General features: G+C 44.4%; 1 protein-coding gene across 1 annotated transcript in view; it reads left to right on the forward strand.

Moving 5' to 3' along the window:
- Positions 1 to 368: 368 nt before the first annotated feature.
- LOC115164937 (drebrin-like protein B) overlaps positions 369 to 26,742 on the forward strand; it is a 52,049-nt gene continuing 25,675 nt past the window's right edge. The window contains exon 1 of the mRNA XM_029717866.1: positions 369 to 729. Within this exon, the coding sequence (XP_029573726.1) occupies positions 644 to 729 (86 nt within the window). The 5' untranslated portion in view covers positions 369 to 643. The remainder of the gene's footprint in view (positions 730 to 26,742) is intronic.

Below are 26,742 nucleotides of genomic sequence, written 5' to 3' on the forward strand. Positions count from 1 at the left end.
GTGTGTGTGTGTGTGTGTGTGTGTGTGTGTGTGTGTGTGTGTATGTGTCTGTATGTATGTATGTATGTATGTGTGTGTGTGTGTGTCACAGGAGGCTGCTGATGGGAGAACAGCTCATAATAATGGAGGGAATGGTGCAAATGGAATGGCATCAAACACCTGGAAACCATGTATTTGTTGTATTTGATACTGACTCCAGTCATTACCAGGAGCCTGTCCTCCCCAATTAGGGTGCCACCATCCTCTGTGGTGTGTTTCCCCCCAAAAATGTGTACGTTGAAGAGACTTTGAGGTACAGTTTGCTCCGTTTTGGGGGTGTGCCAGGGTGTGGCTAGAAGCAATGGCTGACGTATTTAAAAGCTAGAGGTGCATTTCGAAGCCACAACCCCGTTTCCGTTCAGTTGAACGTTCTATTACGTTTTAATGTACTGAACGCAGCCCTACATAGCCTGCTGGCGGACCTTCACCTTCTTCTCCACTTGGTACTTCCACTACTTTGCATGAGATAAGCCTACAGATCGTTCTCCTGACAGTGAATGCGCGTTAGTGTTTCAGTGTGACCGTTTATGCGGGTAAGTTTCTAGCGCAATTGGCTAAGTGAAGAAATCTTCGGGAGTGGATTGTGGAAAACTTCTGCATCACTATGCGAGCGATTAACCTCGATACCTACAGCCTGTCACTGCTTACGGCAAAAGAGGACATTCTCAACCCCCGCTCATCAACCAACTGGTAAAGGTTTTTATTTCCCGCTGAGTGCCGGAATGTCTTTGCATGCTCTATTTAGTGAGCATTGCTCTTTTCAGAATTTCATGTCACTTTTAACTGTCATAATAACGTTTCTAAATGATATTTGGATGGTTTAAAAATAGCCTACCCCTTCATTCTGCCCTGCGTGTTTTCGCGTTTACAAGAAGAGGGTGTTGTGTAATTCAAATTTGATTTAATTTTGGTTCCAGGAGTGCAGAGGTTATGGAGGTGGTCAAAGTACACAAATAAAACGGGCTGTAGGTGTGTCTGTAGGCTATGTATAGTGGCAGACCGGCAGTTATAGTCAGGGCAATTCAGCTGGCTCAGTTAGTGTAGGTAGCCTACCTCACGACCAACACAGGAGGACAGACAGGTGGTGTGCAGTATTAGTTCGTGTACCAAACTGTTCAGTAGTGTGTGATTGCGGCCTGCAATTCGAGGCGTTCCTGCATCTGAAGGAACGCCCACCCTTTGAGCATCCCATTGGGTCCTGCATGAACGCCCCCCCCCCCCTCCAGCATGCCATCTTCCTGCTTGCGTGACAGTTTCCATATTCTGGATTTCTCCTGATTGTTGTTTCCATTAAAATATGGGCCAAAAGGGAAATAAAGTATTATCTGAGTTTTATGGGGGCGAAGTACACTGTCTACCGGTGTCCCAGCTAGCTAGCCACCGCCTGCTGTCTACCTGTGTCCCAGCTAGCTAGCCACCGCCTGCTGTCTACCGGTGTCCCAGCTAGCTAGCCACCGCCTGCTGTCTACCGGTGTCCCAGCTAGCTAGCCACCGCCTGCTGTCTACCGGTGTCCCAGCTAGCTAGCCACCGCCTGCTGTCTACCTGTGTCCCAGCTAGCTAGCCACCGCCTGCTGTCTACCGGTGTCCCAGCTAGCTAGCCACCGCCTGCTGTCTACCGGTGTCCCAGCTAGCTAGCCACCGCCTGCTGTCTACCTGTGTCCCAGCTAGCTAGCCACCGCCTGCTGTCTACCGGTGTCCCAGCTAGCTAGCCACCGCCTGCTGTCTACCGGTGTCCCAGCTAGCTAGCCACCACCTGCTGTCTACCTGTGTCCCAGCTAGCTAGCCACCGCCTGCTGTCTACCGGTGTCCCAGCTAGCTAGCCACCGCCTGCTGTCTACCGGTGTCCCAGCTAGCTAGCCACCGCCTGCTGTCTACCGGTGTCCCAGCTAGCTAGCCACCGCCTGCTGTCTACCGGTGTCCCAGCTAGCTAGCCACCGCCTGCTGTCTACCTGTGTCCCAGCTAGCTAGCCACCACCTGCTGTCTACCTGTGTCCCAGCTAGCTAGCCACCGCCTGCTGTCTACCGGTGTCCCAGCTAGCTAGCCACCGCCTGCTGTCTACCTGTGTCCCAGCTAGCTAGCCACCGCCTGCTGTCTACCGGTGTCCCAGCTAGCTAGCCACCGCCTGCTGTCTACCGGTGTCCCAGCTAGCTAGCCACCGCCTGCTGTCTACCGGTGTCCCAGCTAGCTAGCCACCGCCTGCTGTCTACCTGTGTCCCAGCTAGCTAGCCACCGCCTGCTGTCTACCGGTGTCCCAGCTAGCTAGCCACCGCCTGCTGTCTACCTGTGTCCCAGCTAGCTAGCCACCGCCTGCTGTCTACCTGTGTCCCAGCTAGCTAGCCACCGCCTGCTGTCTACCGGTGTCCCAGCTAGCTAGCCACCGCCTGCTGTCTACCTGTGTCCCAGCTAGCTAGCCACCGCCTGCTGTCTACCTGTGTCCCAGCTAGCTAGCCACCGCCTGCTGTCTACCGGTGTCCCAGCTAGCTAGCCACCGCCTGCTGTCTACCTGTGTCCCAGCTAGCTAGCTAGCCACCGCCTGCTGTCTACCTGTGTCCCAGCTAGCTAGCTACCAGTGTTGCCCCCGCCTACCGCCTGCTGTGTACCGGTGTCCCAGGTAGGACACAGTGTCCTTCACTCCCGCCTGCTGAATTGTGGGCCATAATTACACCTTTCTCACACTGTTGGCTATCTACATGTGTGGCACATGGTTCGACTCAAACACCTGGCTTGCGCTCTGGTGCTGGCCTGGCGTGCAGTGTCTCCGCTATTCTCCAGGGCTCTTTGGCTTTATTCTTTGCTCAGCTCAGGTTTCTGCCAATATGGTGATATTTGTGTAATTTAACACTATGGAAAGGTTATCAAAGTAATGGAAACCCTTCAGTAAATGAGGGATACAAAGTCTATTGAAAGCAGGTGCTGCAATACAGGTATGGTTCCTGAGTTAATTAAGCAATTAACATCCCATCATGCTTAGGGTCATGTATACAAATGCTCAGTTGCACATGATTTTGTCTACCATGGCTAGAAGAAGAGATCTCAGTGACTTGGAAAGAGGGGTCTCAAAGGAGCATAGGGGGCATAAAGTGTGTGTGTGTGTGTGTATATCTATATCTCGTTCACCAGATCTCAATCCAATTGAACACTTATGGGAGATTCTGGAGAGGTGGCTGAGACAATGTTTTCCACCACCATCAACAAAACACCAAATTATGGAATTTCTCGTGGAAGAATGATGTCGCATGCCTCTATAATAATTCCAGACACTTGTAGAATATATTCCAAGGTTAATTTAACTGTTTTGACGGCTTGTGGTGGCCCAATGCCCTATGAAAACACTTGATGTTGGTGTTTCCTTTATTTTTTGCCTACATAGCTTCCCTCATGAATTCCTTTGGTAATATTTGTCAACTGCAAATCCACTTTGATGGACCAACTTCCATGTCTTTGAACCCTGTGCTGAGATTCCAAAGAGACACATATCTAGGACCCCTTCAATTATGCTCAATTAGTGCCCTGTTTCTCTGCCGAACTTCTGAATGTGTGTGTTCTCTTGATCCCACACAATTAGAGATAATAAAGCTATGTTGCCATGGTGATGTCATGACTTGTGTGGTCCGCTTTGTGGTTAACCACCCATCTACCAACCATCCAAGGTTATGTAACCTAGTTGATGTACTTTGCAACAAACTGTTATAGGTCCTATGTTGTAAAAGTGTCATATGAAGATGTTGATAATCAATGAATGCATAATAACTGCTCTATTGATTAAGAAACATTTTAAAACTAACTGAAATGTTATCCATATTACTCTCTGGACAGGCTCAGCTGACATAAGAGTGATTTCTCAAATATTTGAATAAAAAAGTATCCCTCCAACAAAGAGTAGCCAGACAGAGAAACGTGCAGAAGCATGGAAGTGAACCTGACACTCAGCTTGGTGTTTTCCCCTCATCGTGTCATGACTTGGCAGCTCCGTCGTCATGGTGACTTATCCATCCTGTATAAACAGTGTTTTCTCTCTCTCTCTCTCTCATGCACACACACAGAGAGGAAACCCACTCTAAAAGGCTGAATAACACTCTCTGCAAACTGTCTGGCTGGACTGAATTGTGAAGTGGGTGTTGCAATGACATCATAATTCCTGTGTGAGAGAGAGACAGAGTAGGGGGTAGACTAGAGGATTGTGAGTTGGGGAGAGGGCTGTTCTTTAGCCTGTCCTCCCACACATACAGCATGTTGGTCTTGAGATCCCACTGTGTTATCTAATGGCCTTGTGAATGGGAAACAGCCCCTGTGAGGTAAGGCCCCTAGGAATAGGGAGGCTGACTATTCAACAACACCGCTCCAGAAGTCTCTCCCAGTTCCCTTCAATGACTGCAGACTTTAGACTGTTTCACACACAGCCTCCAATCTGCAGTATGTGGTATGTGTGTGGAGCAGTAGTCTGAATTACATCAACATACATCCTACTGCGTTCAATTTTCAAACCAGATATTTACTGTATTTCCAAAGACACACGTGGTGATACACAAAGTTGCAAATGGAAATTGTTGAAGTAAGCTGTCAAACGTACACTGTATTATCTCATACATTGTGTTCTGCTTTGTAACCTCACAGGTAACTTTCATAAAAGTACAGCTACAGATTATTTTAGCTACAGTAGACGGAGGGCTGAAAAATCCCCCTTTCTCACTTTTCATGACTCCAGAAAATACCTCAGTCAGTAGCCATGCTAATGGTGGTCAAAGGCAGACACACTGCCATTTACTGTCTGTCCAACAGGACTGGGAACTTGAGGAATATTTCAAGATCGGAATGTCATTTCTCTGCCGTAGTTTAACAGTTTTTTTGTGTACTTTGTCAGGCATGCAACATGCATGGGCAGAAGTGTTTAATGCCTACCATATAGACTGAGTATTGTTGTACCAATCCAGTAAACCATATGAAAACAGAGAGGAATATACGCAGTGAGGCTCTACAAATGTTTTATCAGACTGAAACTTTACAGCTCTTGCTCTGCACATTATCTCATAGGATTCATATTGAGCTCAATAGGAGTGTGACTCCTATTCATCATCAGTGTTGGGTGTGGGCTGTATCTAACCATCTCTGGGCCCTGGTGGCTTGGAACGCTGTCAGACACACCTTGTTCTCCCCACTGCTCTTGGCAGACTGTGTGTTGACTGTGGGTGGGGGAGCATTTTTACAATTAGTTCTGACTCATTGCAAAGATTTGACCACTTCTGATTTGGATGGAGATAAGGTACACATTCAATTCATTCCCAAACGTTCCAAAATAACCTTGTTAATTTTTTTGTGTGGAAGTGTGATAGTGTTTTCAAAAAAAGAAGTGAGATGTTTCCTTCCAAAGTAAAGATGAGATGTTTCCTTCCAAAGTAAAGATGAGATGTTTCCTTCCAAAGTAAAGATGAGATGTTTGTGAGAAGTTGCAGTGATTTGGTGTATTTTCTATTATATTGTGTTAAAAGGGTCACAGCCAGTCCAAGGAAGATTGTGCAATCTGTGAGCTGTGGTGTATCCAATCATTTGTTGTGTTTGGTTTTCACACACACACACACTCTTTGGTCTGAGTCCAGCGTGACACACTCCTTGTTCCAAGGGAGATGTTGTTGAAATGACGTCTTGTTAGCAACAGGCAAGGACAACTCCTTACTGATCTGTCAATGTATTAATTTCACACACTTTGACTCTCACAATGGAAGAACAAGAAATGCCATTGACCTTTGTCACCAAAAGTCTAGGTAGTAGGGAGGGAACTTATAATTCAGTATTTGGCTATATAGGAGTATTATTAAGGACCTAATAGTTGAATGAAATGCTTGAATGAACAAGTCCTGTACCTTTGGGAATTCTCCAGTTCTCTCTCCTCTTCCACTCTCTTCTTTAGCATATTATTCCCCTATGATGTTGCTTAACCTGTTTGAATTAATGCTGTATTAAACTGTGTATCCCCATCCGGTGGATTAGAGGGTATGGGAATTTAATGCTATAATGCAGTTGATCTAAGCCATTAAACAACCCACTGAGTCAACCCCCCCCCCCTTTCCTGTCCTTTCTGTCTGTCACAGTAAGGCCTTTGATGTTGTGTGAGAGGACTCAAACCTGTATTGGAGGCCTGCTATTGGTTCCACAGGCTCATCTCCTTAAGGGTGCCAGTGTCTGAGGTTACCTGGTAGAGGACTCAAACCTCTGTGTGTGTGTGTGTGTGTGTGTGTGTGTGTGTGTGTGTGTCTGTGTGTCTGTGTCTGTGTGTGTGTGTGTGTGTGTGTGTGTGTGGCATTGGCAAACCAAGGCGTGTGCTCTGGTCACAGTCAAACATGAGTGAACCTAAACAACCGCTAACTATCTGGCTGCTATTTCCAGTGGGGCAATTCCATGGTAACGGAATTACGCTTTGACTGTTTTTTTCACTTTAAAATGTATGCCAAACAAAAACAATTGATTTCAAAGTTTAGTAAACAACAAGGACTACTTTGAACAATTTCCACAAACATTTACAAAAACAAATTTAGTGGAAGAACTGTGCAGATGCAAACTTTGGTGATGGAATTAGAGTCAAATCTCCCTCAGGGTTTTTATGCGACCACATTTTCCAAAAACTCTTAAATATCAGCTCCGAATTAAGGTTCAGAGATGTCTGCAGAAAGAATTGGGTGTCAGCTATGACATGACACATTGAGTTTGGTTATTAAACTACAGTAAGTTAAGTAGATTTATACCCAGTAACGGAATTACATCATGGCTCCCTGATCTGTACTACACAGAAATACATAATATAAATGTTGTTCTTTGACATCACAGCGCAGCAGAGCACAGTACATTCCAGTATAATACAGAACATTACAACAGAATACAATATACTGTACTAAACTCTTACTTTTCTTTACTGTATTGTAGAGTACTGTACTTCTATATTGTATTGGACTATACTGTGCTCTACTCACTATACAGTACTGTACTCAGTACTTTATTATATTGAACTGTGCTCTACTCACTGTACAGTACTGTACTCAGTACTTTACTATATTGTACTGTGCTCTAATCACTGTACTCAGTACTGTACTCTACTGTGCTACGTTCTCTACTGTGCTATCCAAACTTGTGAAACATATGTCTATGATAGGTTCAGATTTGTTCCAGTCAGTCTGTGGACGTTAACATCAAGGCCAGGGTGGACTGACCAAATTTCAACTACTTTTCAACATCCATAGACGTTCGGTGTCGATCAGTGGGTGAGGATGCTGGTTACAGAAATGGAAAGAGCGGGGGCTCATGGGTAGGTGTCAGAGAGAGCTGGGAGAGGTGACATTAACTGAGAGTGAGGGGTTGTTCAGACTGTGTTAACACTCATGGTTTGACCACCAGATGAAAGAAAGAGATATAAAACAGTTATGAGCTGAACATAACAGTATGCTGGTGGAAGGGAGGACAGTACCAGGTGACATTAACTGGAGAGAGTGAGGGGTTGTTCAGACTGTGTTAACACTCATGGTTTGACCACCAGATGAAAGAAAGAGAAATAAAACAGTTATGAGCTGAACATAACAGTATGCTGGTGGAAGGGAGGACAGTACCAGGTGACATTAACTGGAGAGAGTGAGGGGTTGTTCAGACTGTGTTAACACTCATGGTTTGACCACCAGATGAAAGAAAGAGATATAAAACAGTTATGAGCTGAACATAACAGTATGCTGGTGGAAGGGAGGACAGTACCAGGTGACCCAACTGTGGTTCATGACTATTATGATTTCCCATTGAAGCCATTTCAGTTGCAGTAATTCCATTAAGGATTTTTGGGGTAATTCCAATTTGGTAACAGAATTACGAGTTTGAATCACTAAATTCATAAGTAAAATTGATATCAGTAAAATATCTATAACTAATATGACAGGTCTACCATTACTTGTTACTTCTGTGAACTTTCATTATCCTTCCTCCTCATGAGGGAGAGAAATTAGAAAATATCTTCAAGATATATGGGTTGTTGGTAATTGTAAATTACAAGACAGAAGGCAATATTTACGGAAGGTAAATAATTTGTTAACTAAATATAAGTGTTGATATTAGTTGGCAGTGGTCTTTACGTCAACATGATTGTGTTTTTATGTATTTCTTGTTTTTTTAATCCAAAAATCAAAGACTTAACTTGTGCCAACTTATTAAGATGGAAAATGGTTGGGAAATGTATCTGACTTAATTTCCCAAAAATATAGGCACTTAGCTTTCATTTTACATCCAATTTGATATACTCTTATGAACTTCACATGTTGGTGCTCATGCGTTCTTTTACATGAAAATGCCCAGTTATCCCAATGTCTGAGTCACTGAGAGCTTAAAGTATCATTGCTGCTTATCACTCTCTCTCACACACACACACACACACACACGTATCCAGGGAGTCTCTAGCTGTGCTTACTCACGGTTACACACCAGATTCCCACGGTGGGATGGATCCCGGAGATAAGATTGAGCTTAATCTATAGATGGGTTAACACTCGAAGGCCAGTCCTCATGGACAGGTGTCCAGACCTCATTCCTTGATTAGTTAGTTATTATTCCACTCATCAGAAGCGGGGGATTATGTCTTTCTTCACTGTACTGAATGTGTATACGGATGGGTGGAAAAGAGGCTGGAGAGAATGGGGGCTTGCTCAATAGACATTCAGAAAGAGATGGGGATGTCATACAGACGTATGCATGAGCTGCTCTGCCCCCAACTTTCCCAGGGGATGCCCTGCTCTGCCCCCTACTTTCCCAGGGGATGCCTTGCTCTGCCCCCTACTTTCCCAGGGGATGCCCTGCTCTGCCCCCTACTTTCCCAGGTGATGCCCTGCTCTGCCCCCTACTTTCCCAGGGGATGCCCTGCTCTGCCTCCTACTTTCCCAGGGGATGCCTTGCTTTGCCCCCTACTTTCCCAGGGGATGCCCTGCTCTGCCCCCTACTTTCCCAGGTGATGCCCTGCTCTGCCCCCTACTTTCCCAGGGGATGCCCTGCTCTGCCCCCTACTTTACCAGGGGATGCCCTGCTCTGCCCCCTACTTTCCCAGGGGATGCCCTAGCTCGCTGGCATCCAGATATGTGGGTGGCAGGTTGATGCTGCTGATGAGGGTGCTGTTTAAGTCGGTTTTGAAACTGAAGAGATGTTCATCTTTAAACAACTGCCTACTGCTCTCTTAAACACTGTATGTGTGTCGGGTCATTTCAGGTCTGGCACGATGAGACATGACTCTTATACAACCAGAGCGCGTGTGTGTGTGTTTTTATTGTGTGTGACTCATACCAACATATTTATCCTTCAAACCAATTGTCCTTAATCCAGATTTCCTCTAGAAAGTGTTTCCAATGGAACTACAATCCCTTTGTAACCCAGTGATGTTGAGCACAACAAAACATTATTGTTTTCTAGTGATCCTAGATAAAGCGATTTGGACTCTCAAATGGAAACCTAGCCTCTTGTCTTTGTTGAGTGACACAATAGTACTATACAAATACTATGCAAATAGAACTGAATGGAATTGAGTTGAATTTTCCCGATCCTACCTACTGTCCCGCAGTGCAATGTGTTATACAGTACAAGGGGTGTTTCAAGCAGCTGTTGAAAGCAGCTGTGTGTCTCGCTAAACATACACTGACTCTAGATCAGCCTGAGACATGTGTCAGGGCCCGGCCCTCCTGAGACACTGCTCTGGGACTGATCTAGAGTCAGTGTGAGACGTGTGTCAGGGCTCGGCCCTCCTGAGACACTGCTCTGGGACTGATCTAGAGTCAGTGTGAGACGTGTGTCAGGGCTCGGCCCTCCTGAGACACTGCTCTGGGACTGATCTAGAGTCAGTGTGAGACGTGTGTCAGGGCTCGGCCCTCCTGTCTAAGCTAGACAGAGCATGACATCACTGTCCATATGCTTTAGTCAACACGTGCAGTGCCTTCAGAAAGTATTCATACCCATTTACTTATTTCACAGATCTGTGTTACAGCCTGAATTCAAAATAGGTTAAATTGGGGTGGGGGGGTCAATACTTTGTAGAAGCACATTTAGCAGCGATTACAGCTGTGAGTCTTTTGGGGTAAGTCTCTAAGAGCTTTCCACACTTGGATTGTTGAACATTTGCCCATTTATTCTTTTTTAAATTCTTCAAGCTCTGTCAAATTGATTGTTGATCATTGCTAGACAACCACTTTCAGGCCTTGCCATAGATTTTCAAGTAGAAAACTCTAACTCAACCACTCAGGAACATTCACTGTCTTCTTGGTAGGCACCTCCAGTGTAGATTTGGCCTTGTGTTTTAGGTTATTGTCTTGCTGAAAGGTGAATTCATCTCCCAGTGTTTGTTGGAAAGCAGACTGAACCAGGTTTTCCTCTAGGATTTTGCCTGTGCTTAGCTCCATTCAGTTTATTTTCCTAAAAAACTCTCCAGTCCTTAACAATTACAAGAATACCCATAACATGATGTAGCTACAACTATGCTTGAAAATATGGAGAGTGGCACTCAGTAACGTGTTGTAATGGATTTGCCCCAAACATAACACTTCGTATTTAGGACAGAAAATTAATTGCTTTGCCACATTTTTTGCATTATTACTTTAGTGCCTTGTTGCTAACAGGATGCATGTTTTGGAATATTTGTATTCTGTACAGGCTTCCTTCTTTTCACTCTTTCCATTAGGTTAGTATTGTGGAGTAACTACAATGTTGTTGATCCATCCTCAGTTTTCTCCTATCACAGCCATTAAACTCTGTAACTGTTTTAAAGTCACCATTGGCCTCCTGGTGAAATCACTGAGTGGTTTCTTTCCTCTCCCACAACTGAGTTAGGAAGAACGCCTGTATCTTTGTAGTGACTGGGTGTATTAATGCACCATCCAAAGTGTAATGAATAACTTTACCATGCTCAAAGGGATATTCAATGTCTGATTTTTTTTTACCCATCTACCAATAGGTGCCCTTCTTTGTGAGGTATTGGAAAACCTCCCTGGTCTTTGTGGTTGAATCTGAGGGATCTTACAGATAATTGTATGTTTGGGGTACAGAGATGAGGTAGTCATTCGAAAATCATGTTAAACACTATTGTTGCACAGAGTGACTTGTTAAGCACATTTTTACACCTGAACTTATTTAGTCTTGCCATAACATAGGGGTTGAAAACTATTGACTCAAGACATTTCAGCTTTTCATTTTTATGAATTTGTAAAACTATCGAAAAACACAATTCCACTTTGACATTATGCGGTATTATGTGTAGGCCAGTTACAAACAAAATCTACATTTGTATTAATTTTAAATTCAGGCTGTAACAAAATGTGGAAAAAGTCAAGGGCTCTGAATACTTTCTGAAGGCACAGTACATAGACACGCATGCTTGTACACACACACACACACACACACACACACACACACACACACACACACACACACACACACACACACACACACACACGGCCTCCATCCACTTCTCTTGTGGGAATGGAAACACTGTATAATGCCATAAAGCAGACTGTGCATTTCCACTGTGCTGCTGGGCAATACCACGGTAACACAATTACGCTTTGACTCATATTCTTCACTTTAAAATGTATGCCAAACAAAAACCGTTGACTTCAAAGTTGAATAAACCATACAACTCTATACACAATGACTACTTCTAACAATTTACACAGAAACACATTTATTGGAAGAATTATGCAGATGCAAAGTTGGTTACAGAATTCTTGTAAAATCTCCCTCAGGGTTTTATGCGACCATGTTTTCCCCAAACTCTGAACCTCTTGAGCGTCTCATCCCGTTAGCGGGATCATTTTCCAGCGAAAACTTCTAGCGACATTAGCATAACAAAATTCAATATATATATTTTTTCAAATATAGGACTGTCTCATATCGTTTTATAGATACACCTCTCTTGAATCGACCCTCGTTGTCCGATTTCAAAAAGGTTTTACAGGAAAAGCACAATATTAGATTATGTTAGAGGAGTACATGGTAAAAGTAGCATCATATGAATTTTCCGACCAAGCACATGCATCACATATAACCAAAAAACAGCTAAATGCAGCACTAACCTTTTACAAACTTCATCAGATGACACACCTAGGACATCATGTTACACACAGCATGCAATCTTTTGTTCAATAAAGGTCATATTTCTATATAAAAACAGCATTTTACATCGGCACCTGACGTTGACTAACTATTTTCCCATAAAATGCGTCCTGGGAAACAGTGCTACAATTTTATAAATTACTATTCGAAAACGATTTTTTTTTTTTATATTGTCAATCTAAGATTTATAGATGAATATCTCTTGAAAACACCCGTCATAACAGATTTTAAATTAACTTTACAGGGTAATCACACTTTGAGATAAAAGGGGATGCGATACTCAGAAAATGAGCTAGAAAGCCTAGCTCGTCGCCATCTTGGAACAATCGCACATCACATCTGATCTTGTATAATATTGCCAATAATCCCTCACCTTTAGTTGTCTTCATCAGAAAGCACTTCCAGGAATCCCAGGTCCACGACAAATGTATTTTCGGTCGAAAAAGTCCATCCTTTATGTTCCATTAGCTTGCTGTTGTTAGCGCGTCCGAAGCGGGACTTGGCTAACGAAAAATGACTATTTTCCCTCCTTTAGGTTCGTTCAAACATGTCAAACGTTGTATAACATTAATCTTCAGGGCCTGTTTCAACAAGAGAGCCAATAAGATTCGAGTGGGACGATTTCATTGTGTTTCAAAACGTTTCCAAAGGTGGGGGCAGACACGGCCGCCGACGTCACAATGCTGATGGCCCTCCTACTGTGACCAATTGCCACATCGTCTCCTACACTGAGTTTCGATAGCAGAAGCCTCAAAACACTTTGTAAAGACTGGGGACATCTAGTGGAAGCACTGGAAAGTGCTCAATTATCATTTTTTCACGTTGTGAATTACAGGGAAGGCTGTGAAGTCGAGTCCACAATTCAGAATCCCACTTCCTGGTTCAATCGGTCTCGGGGTTTTGACTGCCATACGAGTTCTGTTATACTCACAGACACCATTCAAACAGTTTTAGAAACTTTAGGGTGTTTTCTATCCATATAAAATAAGTATATGCATGTCCTAGCTTCTGAGTTTGATTAGTAGGCCGTTGAAAATGGGAACGAATTTTTTCCAAAATGCGCTGTGGCGCCCCCAGTGGTAGGATACACGCAAGAGGTTAACTCTCTGCTCTTATTTAAGATTGAACGATGTCTGCAGAAAGAATGGGGTGTCAGCTATGACCTGACGCCTTGAGTTGGAAGAAATATCTATTGGTTATTGGACTACAGTAGGTGAAGTGGATTTACATCCAGTAACAAAATTGTGGTAACAGAATTACGTCACAGGTCCCTGATCTGTACTATACAGGAATGCATAATTATGAATATCATTCTCTTCATGGTGGTATATTCTGAATACTGGAGGTACACAAAGGTAGAAATATGCAATATCCTTCTTTTGCATATTTGGGTATTATTCTACACTCTGGGTATTATTCTAAAGAACTCTGCCCCCAGTAAAGTAGATCTGTTCAGTAAAGTAGATCTGTTCAGTAAAGTAGATCTGTTCAGTAAAGTAGATCTGTTCAGTAAAGTACAGGGCTCCTGAGTGGCGCATTGGTCTAAGGCACTGAATCTCAGTGCTAGAGGTGTCACTACAGACCCTGGTTCAATTCCAGGCTGTATCACAACCGGCTGTGATTGGGAGTCCCATAGGGTGGCACACAATTGGCCCAGCGTCGTCCGGGTTAGGATTTGGCCGGGGTAGGCCGTCATTGTAAATAATAATTTGTTGTTAACCGACTTGCCTAGTTAAAATAAAGGTTCAAATAAATTCCATGGAGGGTCTAGTGTCTGCAGGTTTTTGGTTTTTCCTTTCAATGAAGACCTAGACAACCAGGTGAGGGGAGTTCCTTACTAATTAGTGACCTTAATTCATCAAGTACAAGGGAGGAGAGAGAACCCACAGACACTCAGCCCTCCGTGGAATGAGGTTGCCACGTGGGTTGGAACAACAGGGAAGCAGTATTTCTGACTCAAGCGTCTTAGTGAAGATCCACTATCACACACATTCAACACCACTCTGAGTCTGACGTGTGACTGACAAGACTTGTGTCTGATAATGATTGTAGTTCCGAAAAGAAGATAAATAAATTTAGGCTGTAGTACTGATAAGCATGACATGCAAGTACAAGCTAGTATAGACAGCACTGTAGAGTAAGGCCTGTAGCATAACATGGACTAAACAGGTTCAATAAGCTAGGGGTCTTGTACATAAGCAATGCAGGAATGTAGAAATGTCTACAGAATATAACCAGCATAGCATGAACGATTATACACAGGTGACAGAAAATAGCTTAGCACCATGAAAGAGAAATGCTAACAAATGGCTAATTGCTAATAGGCATGCTAAATACCAATGCATTCTGAATGACAAACGCTAATGATAGCAGGAGCATGAGCTAGCTAACAAGCTCAACATAAATGGTAATTACAAACAACAATAGGGCTCCGAAAACAACAAGACATCTTAAGGAACTAACTTTTAGATGCACAATAAAACATCAGAACAGCAAATGTATTGTGACCACAGGAGCAAAAGTATTTATTAGGAGGGAAAACATGAAATGCTGTCAAGATGGTGAAAGCACGTTTTCTGACTGAAAGTATCTTTCTGACATCTGCCCTGCTCGTGCTGGGGTCCTACACTGAACTTCCCAGGAATACTGATTGCTGATAGGCTAACATAATACTGACTGGTATGACCTTGACCAATAAGAACTAAAGGAAAGTTGGGGTTGAGGTGAAGTCTTTTTCTCTTGGCTTTCATTTGACACACAATTTGCTCCTATGAACTTTGCGTATTGGTGCTCATGGCTCCTTTTAGATGGAAATGCCCTGCTGCTGCTGCTGCATGGGCTGAGGCTCAGTGTGGAAAGGATGCTCGTACAGTCAAGCCTCAGACAGACCTCTGGAAAAGGATCATCTCCTGGAGATATTTCTGCTGCTCTGACTCAAAGCGACAGGATTCCAGTCCAGATATGACCTGAAAAGTTGATCACCGCTGCTGACTCAAATCATTATTTTGTTAGCCAGTTGCTGAATGAAGCCTTTAGTGTTTTGTGTCAGTGAGCTAACCCACATTACATAATTGACACATGATGAGCCAGAGTGAAGACTTTGACAGGAGTGACGTGAGGGGTTCTAGCTGGGGTTCTAGCTGGGGTTCTAGCTGAGACGAGGGGTTCTATCTGAGACGAGGTGTGTGAAACTTGGAACGCCTCCTTCTTGTATTCCGGAGTGTTTACTTGACTGGAGTGTTCTTTGTGCTTGTGCCAAACCAGAGCTAGCACCATTTGACAGCATTTAATCTCTCCACAATGTTTGATGGATAATACCTATGATGTTCAATAATTATAGTGTTATGAAATCATCAGGCACACCCCTCTACTTCTCCCTCCCTCTCTCCCTCTCTATCTCCCTCTTCACTTTTCTCGGCAGTCTGACCGTGTTTAGTAGCGTCAGAGCTGAGTATGATAACGTGCTAAGTGATTTAGCGCTGTAGTGGTAACAAAACAGACAGTGATACAATAACAATTTGAGGGCTGGCTGGCTAGCTAGCTGTGTGTTTCTGTGGGAGCCTTGGCTTTACACTGGGACACTAAGTTTGTCTTTTCTGTCTTTTTTGTTCTTAGGGGGGCTTGAGCGCCATTGTCATGGCAGCCCTGCTGGAAGGGCCAAAGTTATTGTTTGTTTAGTTGAGTGAGTGAGTAGAAGGGAATAGATGAGAGAGTGATTGATTTAGTGTATAAAATGGAAGGAGGCCTGTGTGAATGTGTGCATGCAGGACATCCTGGACAAAATGTCAGAGCGGTCCCAGAGAAGTGCTACTTTAGAGGGGCCTATCTGGCCATCAGTCACTCCCTGCCCCCCCATGCTGTCCCATCATCAGCTGTAGAGAGGGTGACCAGTACCCCCCTCTGAACACACCGTACCCTCTCCCTGCAACCCCATAGCCTCTTCCCTATCTGTAAACAGGGGCATGCAACCCCTGTATGCACTTTGACCCCTCTCAACCTATGGCTGTAGTGCTTGTTTGAATTCCCAGAGCTCCTTAGCAGTAAGCATCCCCCAGAGTGTTGTCTAGCCCCCCCCCCCTCCCCTGAACACACCCCTATATGGGCCCCAAATAGTACACTCCTATCATCATCAGCACCTGGAGTATAGGGCTGTTCCTCTGAGAAGTTTGGCTGCAGCGCTGTACTGTACAAACAGGCAACATGCTCTATTGATGTACATTGTGAACAGAACTCAGCAATCTTACTCTAGGCCCAGTGTGGGCTGTAGACTGTCAATTCACAACATCAGTAGGCCTTTCACTCACGTTTTGGGGGTGATCTGTGATTAGAGCTCAGGTAAATTAGTGGAGATATTTCATTAGAGCGAGAAAGAATTGTATATGGTCTGTCTATTGGGTGAAAATACAGAATAGCTATATGTCAAATAATAGATCGCTATTCATTATAGTGAATTCCATCTATAGTGGCCCTGTAGTGTTGATTCCATATAAACATGGCAGCATCCCAAATGGTACCCTGTAGTGCACTACTTTACATACTAATCCTATGGGCCCTGGTCAAAGGTAGTCATAGGAAATCATAGGAAATCGGATGTAATTTGGGATGCTGCCCATGCTATGTGGGAGCTGGTCTGGTCCTCCTGTCATCACCTCCTGTTAACTGATACATACACCAGGGGAGGTGATGACTGCTTCCCCTTAACATGGACAACGCTGGATGGTGGCTAGGAAACACATTTCTATTGGGCTGCATTTTTCTCTTCCCATGTAGACTGTAATATTCTGCTGCATGCCCTCAAAATAATGATTTGTTAATAATATTATACACGCGCACACACACACAGTGTACGCGTGGCCGTTTGGATTAGACTACAGCAGCGTGAGGATGAGTGTTCAGTGCGATACGGCTCCGTTTCAACCATTAGAAGCTAAAGTTCTTTTGGGATTACTAACCACTACCTGTAGCAGGAGATTTACTGTTGTCCTTTCAACAATCCACTCCATTCAGAGCACCCAGTCCATGACATTACAATGTTTAACTAGAGCTCAACTCTTCATGATAGTCTTGGTTTCAATTCAGATTAGAGATTCTATTTTATGCCAGATTTAGATAATCTGACAGGTAAAGAAAACAGGGTGTTTATTATGAGGGACCCCTTCCTTCTCTCCTCCTCTCCTCTCATCTCTCCTCTCCTCTCCTCTCCTCTCCTTTCCTCCTTCTCTCCTCTCCTTTCCTCCTTCTCCTCTCCTCTCCTCTCCTCTCTCCTCTCCTCTCCTCTCCTCTCCTCTCCTCTCCTCTCCTCTCCTCTCCTCCTTCTCTCTTCTCCTTTCCTCCTTCTCTCCTTTCCTCCTTCTCTCCTCTCCTTTCCTCCTTCTCTCCTCTCCTTTCCTCCTTCTCTCCTCTCCTTTCCTCCTTCTCTCCTCTCCTTTCCTCCTTCTCATTTCCCCCTCTCCTTCCTCCTCTCTTTTCCTTCTTCTCCTTCCCTCCTCTCCTCCCATTTCCTCCTGTTCCTCTCCTTTTCTCCTGCTCTTCTCCTTTCCTTTACTCCTTCTCCTCTCCTGTCTTTCCTCCTTCTCCTTTCCTCCTTCTCCTTCTCCTCTTTTCCTCCTTCTTCTTTCCTCCTTCTCTCCATCTCCTTTCCTCTCCTTTCCTCATTCTCCTTTCCTCCTCTCCTATCCTCTCATTTCATCCTTCTCCTCTCCTTTCCTCCTTCTCCTCTCCACTCCTCTCTTTTTCTCCTTCTTTCTCCAGTCTCCTCTTTCTCATCTTGTTCAGTACAGCTTTTTCCGTCTCGCGGATCCTTGGCAGAGATATTTATTTATTTGTTTATTTGGATCATCATGTTTTCAGGCTCTCTGGCTCTAGGTTCTGCTGAGAGCCGACATTTCCATTCCTCCCCTCGACATTCCATCTGCTCTCCCAAAGCCATTCTTTATTTGAAACTTTTTTCTATCCCCTTCCCGTATCTCTTTCTTCTTGGCCATGGGCATTTTTATCAAAAAGAACCAATGAGCACCAACATGTGAAGTTCGTAAGAGCATATCAAATTAGGTATCAAATGAAAGCTAAGAGTATACATTTCTTTATTTTATTATATTATATAATATATATACATACACACTACATGATCAAAAGTATGTGGACACCTGCTCTTCGAACATCTAATTTCAAAATCATGGGCATTAATATGGAGTTGGTCCCCCCTTTGCTGCTATAACAGCCTCCACTCTTCTGGGAAGGCTTTCCACTAGATATTGGAACATTGCTGCGGGGACTTGCTTCCAAGCAGCCATTAGAGCATTGGTGAGGTCGGGCACTGATGTTGGACGATTAGGCCTGGCTAGCAGTCGGCGTTCCAATTCATCCCAAAGGTGTTCGTTGAGGTCAGGGCTTTGTGCAGGCCATTTTTGTTTTGACCTCGCTTTGTGCACGGGGGCATTGTCATGCTGAAACAGCAAAGAGCCTTCCCCCAAACTGTTGCCACAAATTTGGAAGCACAGAATCGTCTAGAATGTCATTGTATGCTGTAGCGTTAAGGTTACCCTTCACTGGAACTAAGGGGCCTAGCCCGAACCATGAAAAACATCCCCAGACCATTATTCCTCCTCTTTACAGTTGGCAGAGTCAGAGCCGTCCAGAGTAGTGATGCTGGACGGGCGAGCAGGTGCCGGCAGTGATCGATTGAATAGCATGCATTTAGTTTTACTTGCATTTTAAGAGCAGTTGGAGGCCACGGAAGGAGAGTTGTATGGCATTGAAGCTCGTCTGGAGGTTAGTTAACACAGTGTCCAAAGAGGGGCCAGAAGTATACAGAATGGTGGCCTACCATGTCGCGGCTGAGCTGTTGTTGCTCCTAGACGTTTCCACTTCACAATAACAGCACTTACATTTGACCAGGGCAGCTCTAGCAGAGCAGAAATTTGACGAACTGACTTGTTGGAAAGGTGGCATCCTATGACGGTCACTGAGCTCTTCAGTAAGGCCATTCTACTGCCAGTGTTTCTCTATGGCGATTGCATGGCTGTGTGGTCGATTATACGGGTGTGGATGAAATAGCCAAATCCAGTAATTTGAAGGAGTGTCCATACTTTTGTGTCCATACTTTTGTGGATGTAATGGGACATTGATAAAAAAACAAGACAGCTGAGCGCATTCTGGAGCGCCGAGGGCATAACGTTGCAACACATCCCTCCCCTTCTTCTTGATGAAACATTTCAAACTATACTCAAGACACATTATCGCCACACATATCTTAGACGCTTTTCACTGACCGCCACAACTCAATCAGCTAGGCCTATTACCACTGGCACTACACAAATTGCGGGCTTCCCAAATAGGCAGGGGGCCTACACACTTGTGATTGGAAACAATCTACAGCTATTTATAAAAAATAAGAAGCTGATGATCCTCTTTAGCTAAGTCGTGCTCCCTGGTGAATTATTTTGAATGATTTTATTTAGACAGGTGTAATTATATCATTTTGGCGAAACATCAATTTACTTTAGGGGAATCCAGCATCCTGTGCCACCGCTAACTCTCCTTTCCAATTCGCAAAAGGCTGAAACCAGAGATCTATATATATATATAAAATGATGGGATGCTCATGTCTCCATCCTAACAATGGGAGTCGTTGTCCCAATGGTGGGAATGCAGGCGGCAAGCTTAGGTCTGCATATTATGCCCCAAAAAACGCATTGTCTTATTTTGGACAGATTTTGTAGAGAGTAAGACCTCTCGCTTTGCCTCTTCCTCTCTGCTAAAACAATGTCACCAGAGAAAGCATCCTAGCGAGCGAAACAGTGCCCCACTATATGTAGCCCATGTATGTGATGCTGTCTGGCTAGACATAGTATGACATGCCATACAGCATCAGATACATGGTCTTCACATACTGAGACAGAGGGACGCTGTTTCGCTCTGGGCGTCTCGGTCAAATAAAATCAATATTTCAATATTTTATTTGGACAGGTAAGGAGGTACGGTAGGGTGGGCCAGGCCCCCGATAGGTCCTCCCATAACGCCGGACCTGAGTCCTTGTGCATAGTTGTATCGTTTGTTTAAACTTTGAAATCATTGGGTTTTGTTTGAAATACATTTGAAAGTGAAAAAACTGAGTCAAGGCTAGTCACGTTACCATGGAATTGCCCACGTCTTTTTGAAGCACTCTGCCTCTTGCCCTTTTTGTCTGTTGATTGTCTTTTTTCCTTCATTGCCTCTATGTCCTGCTTCTCCACCCCCTTTTATTTCTACAATTCCTTTCCCTTCTCCACAAATACTGTAGCTCTATTGGCCTGTAATGGCTACTCAGGGGAGTCCTCCCTGAGGGGGAGTCCTCCCCAGCAGCCACTGCTCTCTCACTTATGGGGCGGCATAGGCTCCCCCTCTGTTCTTTCTGTATGAACTCACAACCAGTGGGAAAGATGCAGGAAACGCACCATTTCAACTTTAGAGGAGGTCTATTTCCACACAAAGTAAAATGGGAACTTGTCTTGTCACATATTATCCCAATAATACCAGTGATAAATACGACACTAGGTATTGTGCAGAGTGGACACAGGCTTCAATGTGTGTATTAGTGTGGATGTGTGTATTAGTGTGTATTAGTGTGTATTAGTGTGGATGTGTGTATTAGTGTGGATGTGTGTATTAGTGTGGATGTGTGTATTAGTGTGTATTAGTGTGGATGTGGCTTGTGTGCAGTAGTCCAGCCTGTCTCCCAGAGTGTTTGGCCACAAACTGTGACGATTAAGACTTGGCAGAGTGTTGTTACAGGGTCAAGGGTACTGTGGCAGGCAGTAACATGTCCACAGTGTTGTTACAGGATCAAGGGTACTGTGGCAGGCAGTAACATGTCCACAGTGTTGTTACAGGGACAAGGGTACTGTGGCAGGCAGTAACATGTCCACAGTGTTGTTACAGGGTCAAGAGTACTGTGGCAGGCAGTAACATGTCCACAGTGTTGTTACAGGGTCAAGGGTACTGTGGCAGGCAGTGACATGACCACAGTGTTGTTACAGGGTCAAGGGTACTGTGGCAGGCAGTAACATGTCCACAGTGTTGTTACAGGGTCAAGGGTACTGTGGCAGGCAGTAACATGTCCACAGTGTTGTTACAGGGTCAAGGGTACTGTGGCAGGCAGTAACATGTCCACAGTGTTGTTACAGGGTCAAGGGTACGGTGGCAGGCAGTAACATGTCCACAGTGTTGTTATAGGGTCAAGGGTACTGTGGCAGGCAGTAACATGTCCACAGTGTTGTTACAGGGTCAAGGTTACTGTGGCAGGCAGTAACATGTCCACAGTGTTGTTACAGGGTCAAGGGTACTGTGGCAGGCAGTAACATGACCACAGTGTTGTTACAGGGTCAAGGGTACTGTGGCAGGCAGTAACATGTCCACAGTGTTGTTACAGGGTCAAGGGTACTGTGGCAGGCAGTAACATGACCACAGTGTTGTTACAGGGTCAAGGGTACTGTGGCAGGCAGTAACATGACCACAGTGTTGTTACAGGGTCAAGGGTACTGTGGCAGGCAGTAACATGTCCACAGTGTTGTTACAGGGTCAAGGGTACTGTGGCAGGCAGTAACATGCCCACAGTGCAGGGCAGGTCTGTGCCAACTGTCAGAGTGGCTGCATAGTGAAACCTATATGACCAAGCAGCACAATTTCCTCCAGGACAAGGGAAGGACAAGAAAAATAAAACACTATTCAATGCATATTATACACTTACAGGTTGGGTGAACTTAGGTCTGGTGAATCAACATTCATCTGTTTGGATTCACGCAGTCAATTAAAACACAGTAAATTACTGTAGGAAGCAATGTACAGGTAAGTGCCAAAATAAAGGAAACACTTCAGTAAATGAAGGATACAAAGTATACTGAAAGCAGGTGCTTCCACACAGGTGTGGTTCATTAATGAATTAACATCATATCATGCTTAGAGTCATGTATAAAAATGATTTTGGCTACCATGGCTAGGAGAGATCTCAGTGACTTTGAAAGAGGGGTCTCAAAGGAGCATAGGGGGTGTAAAGTGTGTGTGTGTGTGTGTGTGTGTCTCAGCCACCAGATCTCAACACAATTGAACACTTATGGGAGATTCTGGAGCGGCGCCTGAGACAGCGTTTTTAACCTCCATCAACAAAACACAAAATGATGGAATTTCATGTGGAAGAATGGTGTCTCATCCATCCCTCCAATAGAGTTCTAGACACTTGTAGAATATATGCCAGGCTACCCATCTGTATGTGACAAATAAAAGTTGATTTGATTGAAGCTGTTCTGGCTCGTGGTGGCCCAACGCCCTATTAAGACACTTTCTGTTGGTGTTTCCTTTATTCTGGCAGTTACATGTATATTACTAACAGGGAGATATTCTCAGACATCACTGGCACTGGACATGGCACATTACCTGCCTTTTATTATTATGTTTCCAATAACTACAGTGACCTCCCTGGTCTACCATCTCCACTCTGTGGTGGTTAGATAGCATGCTACATGCTAACCAGCAGCTGAGAGGACAGTGAAGGGGATATTGCATTGTGTTGGCCTGGGAGTGTTTGGCTTGCTCTGCTCCTGATTACATTGTATGAGCTCCTCTAGCCCCTGTCTGTCCCCCTGTATGTACCTCTTCATTCACCCCCCACTGACTATCTGTCATTATGTGGACGGCTGCTGGCTCTGTGATGGGATGTCTGACTGTCTGTAGTCAGCCTCTTCCATCTGTCTCTCCAACTCTCAAAGATCAGGTCAAGTCCTCCATTGGGTTTTAATGAGCGCAGAGAGGTTTTCCTATGAACACCAGTCTAAATTCCCTGTCCTTGTCGTTCACCTATCAGCGCTTTCCGAAGCGAAAGGTCTTTTTGTTTTGATGGTCTTTGGTCAGTGTGTGAACCCTATTGGACAAGGGCTTGGTTGTTATGTTGACAGGAAACACCTTGGGAAAAATCGCATATCCGCACGGACACATACCTTTCTACACCTCCCAGAATGGATTGCTTAAGTCTTCAAAACGTATTTTGTCTGCCCCACACACAGGAATGGGTTTGTCTAGAATGGGTTTGTCTAGAATGGGTTTGTCTAGAACTTTTTTCCAGATGAAAAACTGGAAAAAGAAGACTGGAGTTAGAAGGGGAGAAGAGAAAAACATATTAGGAGGACCCAACACAACCTCTGATTCTCTCTCCATAGTTATCACCATAGAGATATAGTTTGAAACAGGAGGAAGAGCTGTTGAGTGATTTTTCTGTCATACCCAGAGCACAGATATGCCATCAAAACAAGATAGTTCCCCTGGACATCCCATGGAGAGTTCTAATGTAAGCTGTATATCTTAGCATGAAACCTCCGGATACATCCAATCTGGCCCCCACTATCTGTGTATCTACAGGAAGTTGTATCGTGTTAGGAGAGTGGGCTCTCCACAAATATCTCAACCCTCCACTGAATTCAATGCAGGGGTTGTTGACACTCCACACCTATAAATCTTACTATTGTTTGTAGGAGAGGTATAGAGCTGGAAAGAGGAAGAGATGAAACATATTGCCGTTGTGTGTAGGGGGGGTAGAGAGGCGTGAAAAGGGGTAATGAAAAGAAGAAAAGAATGTTGTACAATATCAATATTTTTCAGAACATTCAGTTGCTGTTCTCATCATTCAAGTTAAAGGTATAAACGTGAACTTTGGAAACCTTATGGAATGGCCTGACTAGCTGAAGACCATAACACAGGGCATATTATGATCCAAGTCTGGCTCTTAGAGTTCTGAACAGTGTGGTGTGTTTGAGTATTTCCGCAGACACACACACACACACATTAAAATGGGTGAGAAGGACTAGGGAATGGTAAATGCCTGAATAATTAAGATCCTCTGTACTGCACCATCTGCATGTGCCATGTTCATCTTTGAAATGGTTGAGCGTGTTGGAGGTACGACAGTCTCTACTGCTGTTGTTACTGGCTCTCTCTCTCCCGCTGTGTGCCCGTTCACGTGTGTGCAAGACTATGTGCATGCTCAGTTATCTCAGTTATGCTGAGGTTAGCTTTGTTGGCTCCAATAATGATGTACAGATTTCATTCTCATTGTTAATTGCTTCCACAAAAATACTTGTACATTTTCCCAGCTATGACATCATGTTGTTTTCTCTCCTCTCTTCCTTTCCTCCCCTTTATTCTTCTCTTTTGTTCTCCCCATCCTCACTTTCTCTCCCCCTCCCACTCCTTCTTCCTCCTCCTCCCCCCACATCCCCATTTTCTTTGACCCCTCTATTCTCTCTATCCTTCCCCCTCTCTGTCTGAGCTCATACATGGCTGGGGTAGAGGTTGGCTGCTTCAGTACTGGGCTTGGTCTGTTATTCCCATCAGCCTGTGCATGCAGGAAACCCACATGTGTGAAGAGTGGAAGGGAGGGAGGAGGGAGCTGGCTTGCTCTGGATCCTATTAGCTATCCCAGCAGCAGTGGCGGTCAGTGCCGTTTATGATGAGGGAGGCCGGTTCTTTTTCATGAGCATGGCCTTATTTCTATTACAGCATATTGGATGACTGTCATTCATATTCTATTCACCCAGTTCAATGTAACATCGATAGGTTTAGGCTACTACATGATACTTGAGAGAAAAAATTGAGATGATAGACAGTGACACATTCAATACCGCCTTGCACACTCTTGCCTGTATCTAGCTTATCTAGGGTGTAATCATTAGTCCAACAGTTGCAAACAAGAGTTTCTATTGGACAAATTCAGGTATTTTTAATCCCTGTTTCATTTGCTTCCGTTTAAGAAACGTTTTTCAACAGAATCGGTGGTATGAATACACTCCTGATCGCGCAAAAACACAGTTCACTTTCATAGCAGCCATATTGTATTCATTCTAGCCTCTATGCACTCTCCTCCTCTCACCTTTTCCCTTCGTTTGTGGACTTCAATGAACAACACATCAGCTGTATGTGACCAGGCAAAAAAACAACCACTACACACAGCCTACATCGTTGTCCCCACATTAGCCAAAGTAACGTCCTAGTCAAAATAGCTAATAGAACTAATGCGTTAGTAAACCCGCTACAATCATGCAGTAACGTTACAGTGAATAGTCAGTAAGCAATTACACTGGCGGGCCCCGGTGGCAATAAATTAATAAAACCAAAAGCTTACCTTGACTTGGAAGAGTTCCAGTGTTGTGTTGGATAGTCATAGCCAGCTAGTTAACATATCATCCCTCTGTTTGAGCTGGGTGTTTGAGTAACTAAACTAGCCAGCTGCATTTCCTAGCTAAGTAAGTGATACTGAAAGTGAAAAATATGACTCTCTCTTGCTTCTCCTTCATTTTTGAATACATTTATTTGTTAACCTGTTCAACTATTGTCTTTCTCTCTCAACTACTCACCACATTTTATGCACTACAGTGTTAGCTAGCTGTAGCTTATGCTTTCAGTACTAGATTCATTCTCTGATCCTTTTGATTGGGTGAACAACATGTCAGTTCATGCTGCAATAGCTCTGAAAGGTTGGAGGACGTCCTCCGGAAGTTGTCATAATTACTGTGTAAGTCTATTGATGGGGGTGAGAACCAAGAGCCTCCTAGGATTTGTATTAAAGTCAATGTACCCAGAGGAGGACGGAAGCTAGCTGCCCTCCAGCTTCACAATGGTGCCACCCTACAGAGTGCTGTTGAGGCTACTGTAGACTTTTATTGCAAAACAGTGTGCTTTAATGAATTATTTGGTGACATTAATATATTTAGTATAGTATCTAAAAAGGACATTTTTATGAAATTCACTGAGGAGGATGGTCCTCTCCGTTCTCATCTGAGGAGCCTCCACTGCCCAGCAGCCTTCTGGATGATAGCGGGGTGAACAGGCCGTGGCTTGGGTGGTTGTTGTCCTTGATGATCTTTTTGGCCTTCCTGTGACATCGGGTGGTGTAGGTGTCCTGGAGGGCAGGTAGTTTGCCCCCGGTGATATGTTGTGCAGACCACACCACCCTCTGGAGAGCCCTACGGTTGCGGGCGGTGCAGTTGCCGTACCATCTATCTATGTAATGCCGGTTTAGTCACGTAGTGTATTGGCCCAGGGTCGTCCGGGTTTGGCCGTGTAGGTCGTCATTGTAAATAAGAATTTGCTCTTAATTGGCTTGCCTAGTTAAATAAAAATAAATTGGCGTAGCATCATAGCCACACCATATCAATGAAAAGTACAATTATTCCACATTGTTTTTTTTTACCCCTTTTTCTCTCTAATTTCATGGTATCCAATTAGTAGTTAGTCATGTTCCATTGCTGCAACTCCCGTACGAGAGCCGTGTGTCCTCCAAAACACAACCCAGCCGAGTCGGGGGGGGGGGGGGGGGCATTCCACATTTGTTTTTATCTATAAATCTGTTTATTCCGTCGTGGCCTTTTGATCTGGGCAGCATGTCTGTGGACGGAATTTGCGTCTGTATGTCATAGCCTGACTCCATCCCACAGAGCTTAACAAAGCTGTGGACACTCACAGCCAGTCAACTCCCAGTGGGTTGAGAATGTAATCATAACTCCTCAGTGCCTTTATGACCTTTTTGAACCGGCCCCTGTTAGACGGTGACCTCTGACCTTTTGGA

This window comes from Salmo trutta, chromosome 27 (assembly GCF_901001165.1).
Source record: "Salmo trutta chromosome 27, fSalTru1.1, whole genome shotgun sequence".
Lineage (NCBI taxonomy): Eukaryota > Metazoa > Chordata > Actinopteri > Salmoniformes > Salmonidae > Salmo > Salmo trutta.